Here is an 11,198-nt window from a genome sequence, read left to right as displayed (position 1 = left end):
AAGTAATTTTGTAGCTTCGTTCCACAAGGCTGGTTAGGCCTAATACCCTCAGTTGGTACTTCCATTTAGACTGAGTAGTGTTCACTGTATTTGTGTGTACAAGTATGGTCTCACACTACTATGTTAACAACTAAGTTCGTTAATCACGATGAAAGAATTCCCAGTTTCTACTTTCACCGTAAATGCACTATGTATCACTAGTTTCTAATTTGTCAACTGACAAACTGACAAATCAGCCAAGTAAATTTAAAAAATACAAATTTGAGGAAAAATGCATACAAAAAGTATGAAAAAATAAGAAAAATGAAAAAAGTGGAAAAGTGCACGAAAGAAAAAAATTCACGTAATATGGTAATTAAGGGTAATCCAGGAATAATTACCTTTGCGTCTTCTGAATGATATCCTTTCCGCTTGTTTAGGCGGCATTGTACTATACTGAGCTTTCGTTTAGAGCCACGTTTTGTCTCACGTCGAACCTTAGGTTAGTAAAATTCTCGGTTTTATTGTTTAAGCATGCATGGTTTTACCTTGATAAGTAAATAGGTCTTCTGGAGAGCACTTTAAGGAATGTCATGCGTACTTATCCAAAATCTAACAGGAGGCTACTATATAATCAACGTGTTGAATATATTAATATGTGTGTATAAATACATCGTTATAAAACATCTAGTTTCATTATTTCAGCTCGACACTGAATCAGACAAGTATATCCCACATCTGATATCATGTGGAAACTATTGTTTAGTATTTTGTTTATGTGGGCCACTGCAGAGGGCATTCTGGTACCGCTTGATTCTTTCAGCCAGGACAGTAAGTATATTATTTGTATATTATTAATGCCTTATATATTTGAGACGTATATAAACATGCATAATATCAATACGAAGAATAGAGTGAATCAGCAATATTCGGGAACATTCGTGAATATTAAGAGAGAATATATCTCCAACATTGCACATGTACCTGATCTATCTAAAACTGGTCAATTATTATATTTCAGAACTAATCAGTTTCAATCTTACAGAATTGTGTGATGTGTATATATTCAATATGATCAGAAGCGGAGGGGGCGGGCGGTACGCACCATGTCAATCTTATATGGTTCAAGGACATAACATTTTGAAGCAAGACGAAAGATTAATTAACTAGATCAAGAATTAAATAGTATATGAGAAAGAAGTCATTTTGACAAATACACTCATCAATAGCCATTTTCATTATTTGTGGCTTTGCGGTGTCTACACTGTAGTTTTAGGTGTCAAAGTCGTTTAGTGTTGATATTTCTATAAAATTAAGCCTATCGTAGATTTTTCAACGTTCCCGTTGTTCTATGTCACTTTTCTGCAATAAATATAGGGTTTATTAAGGCCTGAGTTCAAAGATAGTACAAACGAGGTGGAATATTTGCGTAATACATAACAGACAATAAAAAAAATAATGTTCAGTATTTTTGTTATCCTAATCGCATTCCCACATCGGAGAGATTACTGAACATTTCGTTCTGAATCTTTTGAGCCTTCATAATATATGTCACGTGCATAGTCAAACATTGGCCTTAAGACTAGTGTATAAAGTTTATCCAGTGTTATTATATTAAAAGGTGTGTGGAGGGCTATGGCGGGTGCTGAAATCATCACAGCTGGACTATATTACTAAAATGTTAGATACGAAGATATAGAAAACAACAAATTCATTCCTAACTTTGACATATGAAAACAAAAGAATATATGACTTTTATACAAACAAGAATACAACTTGTTTCTGTTAGGTAGACAAAAGCACATGAGTTTCAGTCTTTGCCACTCTCCCCTTCCTTTTCCATATTCCATTTAAAAAAAAAGAAATGAGCTAACCAAGCCAATGCAAAACACTCAACAGTTCAATAATAAAAGAAAAACATTCTCATGATAACATAAAATTTTTAATGTTAACGACCTTTACATTTTTTGTACATTTTTCGTTCTGCATTTCAGCATTTGTTAAGCTATTCCGACAGGTACTTTTAGAGAAAGTGGCAGTAGAATGGAACGTCACGGTAGAACAGAGTAATGTGATGAAAACCAAAAACACCGAATGCAACGGCAAAATAAATGCCAAGGTCAACGCATGCAAGTCAGAAACGCAGAGCAAGTGTGGGTATGTGATAGAAAAATTACATTTTGTTTGTTTAGAACTAGCATATCTTTCAACAACACATTGTGTTTCCTCAAGCGCAAAATATACGAATATACTGCACATTACATGGCTATGTTTAATGACGTAAAACTGTAATAACCGGCATTTGTTTTGATTTCCATACATTTTGTAAAATGAAATAATATCATCGTTTATAAAACAAAAACCAAATTGAGCATAATCATAGCTTTCAAAAAAATATTAAATTATGCAATTTAAACATATTCGATAGGATTCTACGAGTATCACGTTCTATGCCTATAAGAAATAAACATAAATAATATTGAACTTGTAACTTGCTTCAAACATTCCTCCATCTTAGGCATTTGGATTTACAGTTGCAGCACATACAATGTGCATCGAGGACTTTGTTATTTGTATGTTATCGGGCAGAAACGCTTTTTTAAATACAAAATGCAAAGCAAATATATTATTTTTGTTTCAAAATAGATCTATTGATGCAGGATACTCAATTATCGTCCTCTGTAGAACTGTAGTAGCTATTCTCTTTCAGACAATCTCCTTCCTTTACGGACTATCTGAACTTAATTAATCCCTATACGTACATGAAGGGCCCTCTTGACGATATTGGACACAGCATTGCAGGCGTGGGAAATCTGATAGCTGATGGCGGGAAGCAGTTTGTCTCCTCCATGAATGGGTTGGTTAGTTCGACTGGCAAGGTATTTACGGTAAGTGACTCAAGCAAACGTTATCTTTACATTATTTGAGGAAGAGTCTTCATATCGCTGTTAGAACATACAGGTGTTTTAGTAATGCTTTTCTGTTCCATTCTTGTCTTTGGATGGTGCAAACGTTCGTAGAAGTCCATCCAGATTTAAGATGTGTTTGGAATTCACCGGGAATCCTGTACGTCTTGTCACCTGCGTAACACCACCTGGTAAACCTTTGTGTGAATTTGATATTGTTTGTCAGAATCTGTTGTTCAATTACGTCAGAAAGAATTTATTGAGATACGTAACGATACGCGGTAATTTTTAATCGAATTATCAAACAAACACTCAATTTTGTATCCCATGTTACATGTTCTTCGTTGTTAAGAATGTTTCTAATGGATGTCACAAATGAAGGTTTTGAAAAGAAGCATCACTGAGTAAGAGTATGATGACCCCTAAATCCTTTCCAGGCATTTCTCCCCTCCTTTCCTGTTAAGATTATTTCCTAGAAAATTAGTGTGTATTATCCACATGCTGTGTATAATTCATTAATTCATCCGACTCAACAACATCATGACCAAAATAATATCAAGCACACTTAAAACACAGTATAACTGTTAGTACTGGATCGGTCATCGTCGCGTTTAGACTTCATTGCAACTGTGTTCCGGATCCTAGTTCTACCCTAATGTAAAGCAGCCTAAGACCGAACTGGAAACTTCTCAGTCTTTTTTGTCAATACCTTGTAAAAACAAAAACAAGAAAAGAGTGCTTCTTTTTGGTGTTGCAGCGAACCTATGGATTGCATTTACGGTATATCTTTGCAATCAATATTACAACAGTGAACAGGTCTCCATTATAAAAGCTTCTGTCTGATGTGTTATTTCATAAAATGCATATTAAGTCTAATCTGTTACTTGGCGATTAAACAGAAAATGCGATTTTTCATACACAAATGTACAGATGTTGGTTAGAGTTTTCAATACATTGCCATTTATTTCTAGGTTTACCAAATCCCAAGACCAGAATGATCGTATTCGCCTCAATTTCCGAAAGCTTATGATTTTAAATTGTGTCAGTCCTTAAAGCTTTATTATTATTATTATTATTATTATTGAAATGGCATTGATATCATTATTATCGTAAACGTCACCATCATCATCATCATCACTACCAACAGCACACCGAATGATTCTATCGAAGATGATGTCTTTGTTAATAATAGACATACAAATATATTATTATTGCTATTAACATTTGATTCGTATAGTTTCTATATTCTTCTTGATGGGAGACATGAATTGGTCATTTGTTTATTTATTTATTTATTATTTATTTTTTTATTTATTTATTTATCTTTTAAGATAAAGTGTATACTCTTACTATTGAAGTTATAGAAAAGGCCTTAGGAACATTATACATTTTCCGTGTTTAAATAAATAGTAAAGCCATTTCGGAATACCGTTTGTGATAAAACAAAGGAGAAGATTTGATATTTTTAAGTTCAAATTTGGCGATTTTCACATTTTTGGTAAAATTTATTAATAACATATGGACAGATAGTAGTTTAACAAATACTAACGCACAAGCAGGAACTATTACCTCTAAAAGTATGGAAACAAATCTATTTGTTGTTAAACAAGCATTACTCTATCCGCATTGTCGCAATCCACGGAAAGGAGCGTAGCCGTTTTCTGTCTGTGGCTTGAAACGATGCTATTTTGTGAGACCACAAAAATAACACTTTGATATTATGAAGCAGTCTTAAAGAATAAAAGGGAAACTAATTTTCCTCTTTGTTTCTTAACAAATAAAAAATGGTGTAGGTAGTGGTGGCGTGTGGGAGGACTGTCTGGAATACGTTCATGTTCAAACGGGGAAGGGATAATACTTTCGTCTGAATATATCTTGAAACAGAATCTGAAAAGCATTCCCAGAATCAAACATTGAAGACAATTGAAATATAGCTGTATGATTGAGAAGGAGTGTAGATGACAAACATCTTTGAAACAATTCAAGCAACAATGACAGGTATATGTTATGTTAGTCTCAGGTTTGCACTTAAAATGTATCTGGAATATATACACTTAATTCTAAAAAGCTGTTATTTTACTTTCGTAGCAGCCAGTTTTCTCCTTCATTCGTTTATTTAGCTTTGGGCTGCAGTTACTTCGCCTTTACCTGAGAACTCATCCTCTTCCCCTTCACCTACTACCACTACTTCTACCAGTTCTACTACTACTACTACTACTACTACTACTACTGCTACTACTACTACTACTACTAATAATAATAATATAGGTGCGACTGAGATTAATCTGCAATTTTTTTGTAAGCATTATTGATAGAACACATTGGAGTCCTCCAAATTAATGGACTGCTGGTTCTATCAATTATTACTAAATGAAAAATAAATCAGATGTTGACTCGCGTGTCACCGACATCACTAGTTTCAACGTTTTCAGTAATCAAAATGGAACTTTCCACGTAAACTTCGTCATCATCAGGAGATGCGTATATCGTAAAAAAATTCTTTCTTTGTCCAAGCAGATTATGTTCGAGTTATTGTCCTCCTTGTCTTGCTGGCCAATGCAATGCTTGACGGAATCCATCGACAACTTGTGAGGAATTTTTAAAACTTCGAAGCTATCATTATCCTGAAGATGCACCGGCTGACAAATGAATGACCACCTGAGGGTTTTGTAGGCATTGTGTGTTGCCCTTTTCAAGAAACACCGGGAAATAGAGTACAACAATTGTTACTGTGCATGTTATGCTCATCATTAGGTGACAAGCATAATAATTGGTCATTGGGTTCACATCGTTTTCGAAAGAGATACTAATTTTGATGTAAGTTACAACTGGATGCAATATATTAAACTATCGTGTTAACTCTGTTGGTATTGCATTTATTGATTGATTTCAGTTACACTTGATATTATAACGGTCATCATGTGGAGATGCAGATATTGACCACTGAATGTACTTTAGTAAATTTTGAATAAATTATAGTCCAGCTTTGATTCGGAACAGGAGGTTTGTAGTGCTATATTTACTTTTAAATGAATCTGTACTTTAGGCTCGTCTCTATCAAAGGGGTAGTAGTTTGATTCGGGAGTGGCTGGGATATATTTGTGTGAACAAATGCTCACCATACCTCTAGTTAATCAAAGTTCTTTGTTTACATGTAAATGGCTAACTCGTTCTGCTTATAGTTGCAAATTAATGTCCGTGAGCTACTATTACTACTACTATTACTACTGCTATTACTACTACTACTACGCCAAGTAATTGTAGAGAAATGTCAAATTATGATTACATTATATTCTCTACAACCGACAGGATGCCTTTAGTGGGCTCAAAGACGGTCTGAATAAGATCGGTGGTGTATTCGGGTCTGCAGGCAACACCGTACTGGACGGCCTTGGGTCAATTGGGAGTGGTATTAAAGATGGAATTTCCAGTGTTGGCAGCGGCATCAAGGACGCATTTACTACAGTTACTGATGCATTAGGAAGTGTCGGACAGAGCATAGGCAACGCATTAGGAAGTAGGTGTCCGTCTTCTAGACATTTTTAAACATAAGCATACAAAATACTGCATTTTTATTACTATATAGAAGATCTAAGACAAGTATTTAGTTCATATTTAATATTTGAAGCGAGTTTAATATTTCTATTTTCTGCAGTGCATTTTTGAAGTAGTTGTCTATCTTCTAGACCATTTTAAACCTAAGCATACAAATTAAGGCATTTTTATTAATACACAAAAGATCTAGTATTTAGATCATATTTAATATTCAAAGCGATTTTAATATTTCTATTTTCCGTAAGTGCTTTGGAAAGCAAATGATGTATTTCGATAAGAAAACCAGCTGTAATGGCATGTTTATCACACATTCTTGGGTGGAAAGGAGAGAAATACTACGATAGTTAAGTAAGAAAATTGAAGCCAAGGCATGGCTGGTTTAGGCCAGTGTTCCCTTTGTATGCATTAAAATACCATCACAATTAAAGTAAAGAAACCAGATTAAATGTGGCGAAGCTGAGGCACTGCAGTGTGACGTCATTGGTGCATTATGTCCTCTGCTTATGTGCTACCTTATAAGGTCATCCACCTTGTGTTCCGTCACTGAAAAGAATGAATCCTAAGAGGTTTAATTCTTCTCCACCATGTTATTCAAAATGTTCAGACTGCTTTTATTAGAGTATGTGGCATATATATTTACATATGCACACAAATACATGCCTGGTCTGTTACCAATGGGCTGAGAGAACGATATTGACGTGGAATAATGATGCAAATTAAAGCCCTATCAAAAGAGTTCTTCACGCGGATTCGGAATAAATCACGATTTCAGTTTTCTATTGATGAAGAGACTGTTTGATGCCACGCAATGACATACGTTTGAAAATGCACTTCAAATGCTAATGTACGTTTGTTGGCAATAGACAATGAATGGGCTAAACACGGAACAAAAGAGGCATAACGTAGTAAAGATTCAGAAGAATTATATTGATTTATTGCGCGATACTTATTAACGCACGGTTCTTTCCAATGGACACAGGTATTTTCAGGGGGAAAAGGGAGATAACTGCGGAGGCTCGGCGTTGCATGGAGAGAAGTGCTTCCTGTCAACCACTCCTACTGGACAAAGAACAGATGGTCAGATCTATTTGCGGCGACGAAGCGATCGATCTAAACAAAACCGTCAGCAAACGTGTGCAGCAGATCAGCGCCATTTATAATGCTACTATCGATGCACTACATCCCATTATCAGCAAGGTGAGGTCATGTACTGCTACTGATAATAACGATGTTGTTGTTGTTATTGTTGTGGACTTGACAGCATTTTCTAGCACATGATAGGCTATGCATGACGACCTGCCGGTGGAGGAAAAACAGGACAAGACACCGGAAAAAAACACCGACCGACGGGATGGTACTGGCATGCTTTTTTACATACCAACATATGTCGACCACGAGGCTCTAACCAACGCAGAGGTGAGATGGCAGTGATCAGTATAGGCCAGCGCTTAGTCAACTCGGCCACCATGGCCCCCGATAATAATAATAATAATAATAACAATGGTGATGATGAACATACCAACAATAACAGCAAAACAACATAACACACACACACATATGTATCAGTGGGGGGGGGGTCTGTCTGTGTGTGTCTGACTGTTAAATGCGTATACTTTTTCAACGATTAATACATAGCCTTAACCTGTGTAGAAAATATGAAACGATTAATGTAATTTGTAAGTGCAAAACACGTGATATTAATAGATACAAGTTGTGTGGTGTATATAATGTGTTTATGTGCGTGTGTATGTGTGAAACATATATATGTAAACGTTCATTTTTGAGACTATTACAAATAAACATGTGTCTTTTATACAATACGAAATAATCAATGTCATTTAAGTACATATGTATTGCAAAGTTGTACACTTATTTCATCAACCGACATATTTCGTTAGGAAAAGACGAATAGAAGATAAAACATTTTGAAATTAGCATTATCCGGAAGTAGGATTATTTCAGAATTTTCTAAAACATAAGTTCATAGTTCAATTTGTATTGATGCATCCACTCTGAATTTAGTTACACGAGTGTATCGTATAGTCGCAGTGAGAACTGTCTGCAATTAAATATTAAACTAATTTTCGGTCTTGGTTTGATAGAATTGTAAATTATCGAGAGACCGTAATACCTTTAAAGAATTGTGCAATAGGTTGTCTAATTAAAAATCTGATAAAATCTGATGTCTCATGTATTAGTCTGATTTTAAAAAATCACTTGGTACCTCGGAATGTAAAACATTAAATTTTCTCTTTAATACAGATCGAGTATGACCCTGCTTCCATAAACAACATGAAATTTACGACAGTGTTCTTGACTGCTTACGTCAAGGGAAGTTACGTCAGGTACCAGTCAAGTGTAGCATATGCCATAATGGACCTTCCTGGTACAGTTCGAGATATGGCATTGGAATATTGGAATAAAATGGCCAAATATTACGTCTGATGTTACCAGAACCTTGTATTATGTGAAGAATTTATAGAACTTAAATAAAATGAAAGACAATTTAGAAGTGTTAATGTTTTCTTCACATATAGTGATTACATTGGAGATATGTGTTTGCATGTGTGCATGTGTGTGTGTGCATTTGTGTGTGCATATGTGTGTGTGTGTGTATGATAATGAAACTGGATGTTGTGACTAGTGTCCACCGCAACAGATGACTAGATGAACACAAGGGTTATACCCTAAGGAGCCAGGAAATATTGATGTCGCCCAAGGGGAAGTTACTGTATGCTTTATTATGCCGAATACCAGCATATATAAAAAATGGAACAAACCTTCTCTTTGGGAATAATGTTATGTTACCAGAGCAGAACCAGTTCACGTCATGGTGAATAACTTGACGCGCCTTTACAAGATTATATCCCAACTGTTGGAATTGAATCACTAGTTGGTCTGATGAGAACATTAGTTCGTTACCCGAAGGTCAATGTTTAATTGTCATTGAGCTGCGCGAAATCTAGTCCATTTTTGTCCACACGTGTCATGGTATAAGTTATTTCGTTATTGAATTTATAAGAGCTAAGCCAGAGACGTTTATGAAATAGCACTACATATCGACAACAGCAATTCGTATATTCCTATCCTTTTTTGTTGCTAACGTCATATAAAGGTGTTCTTTAACAATTAACTATCTGTGTTAAATATATCTTATTGTAAAAAAATGAAGTAATTATTATATTAAATAGGATAGAGGTGAAGTACCTGAAAAAGGCTTTCCACGACTCTAGCGATATTAAAGATAATAAAGAGAATCGTTGTTTTTATCTTGTTCGCATCGATAAGCACCAGGGTTCGAGAAAGATTGAATGGACGCCAATACCAATCTCTGAGTGAAAACAAGATGCAAACAGCAAGGGAAGGGTCGCTACCCATCCTGTAAATATTCCCTTATGCACGGCCCCTCACACGTCACAATACATTATAATTAAAATTAACTGATTGGAGTGCCTAGCTTACAGTATTATCATTGAAAACATGCAAGAATATTAAACAAAATGCCATTTAAACAAATGATTAATTTCATTTGTGTTTAGTCTCTAAAACTTCGCTCGAAAATGAAGTCGACAAGATTAGATTTTGTTTACAGGAACAAGGGAAAATGTACTTTCATGTGGGGGGGATTAGCATTTTGCACTGTATGAAGTGTGTAAGGAGAATTACAATTATACTCAATAGAGACAGACAGACAGAGAGGATGGTAAAGCAAATTAGGGCACCTCTTTTTGTTCTGTGTTTTTTTGCGGTATTATAGGAGAATGAGACATTAACTTTAGGTTACCTGTTTATGAGTTTCTGACGACAAAGATAAATTCTGTGTCAGAATCGTTCATGTGAAATTGATCTCATTCATCAATTTCATAACAATGGTAGTGTTATATTTATTGTTGACTGACTACAATACCATTGGCTTTACACCCACTCCCAAATTTAAGAGATGTCATGTTTACACTACACGTATTGAGGTCACCATGCTACAAAAGCTCTATAAACCAAGAACGGGAAAACATCACCAAAAAAATTCTGTTCTATCGCACTCTTAAATCAACTAAAAGAAGCAAAACGCAAACATTGCTACGGGTTTCTTTTCTCCCCATAACGCATGTTTTGGCTCTAGAAGAAAGTGCATAATAGAGTGGTCTATACTCAAGTTAGTCCTACACGGTAAAGCAGGGGTCTGTTTTTAGTGCGGTTTTTTCCCTTTGAAGGACGGTAGAGCTAATAATACAATTTTTTCATGTGACACAATACAGCGTCAAAAAGTACTAATCGTAGACAATGCTAAGATAGCTTTCATACACAAACACAACTCAACTTGAGATGTATATTTACCTAATGAAGAAGAACCGTTCAACATTTACTAAGGTGCGAGTTTTTTTTAAAGATTACAACATTTAAAAAAAAAAAAAACATTTGTTGTGACTATTTTCACGTGTTTGGAAGTATCTTAAATCTCGAACAGAAGTCATTATGATCAATCTAAATAATTGTATAAGAAAGTAAAGTGTGTGTGTGTGTGTGTGTGTGTGTGTGTGTGCGTTTAAGCTAGACATAATATACATTACGAGAAAGAGAATCACGTATTTCTACATTTACAAATCTCAAGGTACTTACATTTGTATGGTTTACTTTAACTACAAATTTCAAATACACACATCCTAGTTTTTATTTAAAAAGTCACACCGATTACAAAAATCCAGCTTTTGTAAAGTATCACAAGATTGAGCTGGAGACATAGTCTTCTAAAATCCTTCT

The 11,198-nt window shown here is 35.0% G+C and overlaps 1 protein-coding gene across 2 annotated transcripts; it reads left to right on the top strand.

Moving 5' to 3' along the window:
• The first annotated feature begins 379 nt into the window (after window positions 1-379).
• Window positions 380-8,952, top strand: LOC149791523 (uncharacterized). 2 transcript variants are annotated; one of them, XM_089970050.1, is made up of 7 exons: window positions 380-481; window positions 685-810; window positions 1,974-2,136; window positions 2,690-2,867; window positions 6,195-6,402; window positions 7,420-7,637; window positions 8,703-8,952. In XM_089970050.1, the coding sequence occupies exons 2-7, from the start codon at window positions 726-728 to the stop codon at window positions 8,883-8,885; spliced, it is 1,035 nt and encodes a 344-aa protein (XP_089826176.1). In that variant the 5' UTR covers window positions 380-481; window positions 685-725; the 3' UTR covers window positions 8,886-8,952. The 2 variants fall into 2 exon arrangements, with proteins under 2 accessions (XP_089826176.1, XP_089826175.1); XM_089970049.1 differs by lacking the exon at window positions 380-481 and having other exon boundaries at window positions 528-810.
• Window positions 8,953-11,198: the final 2,246 nt, after the last annotated feature.

This window comes from Sinohyriopsis cumingii, chromosome 9 (assembly GCF_028554795.1).
Source record: "Sinohyriopsis cumingii isolate HCF-2022 chromosome 9, ASM2855479v2, whole genome shotgun sequence".
NCBI lineage: Eukaryota > Metazoa > Mollusca > Bivalvia > Unionida > Unionidae > Sinohyriopsis > Sinohyriopsis cumingii.
This window is presented reverse-complemented; position numbering and strand designations above follow the sequence as displayed.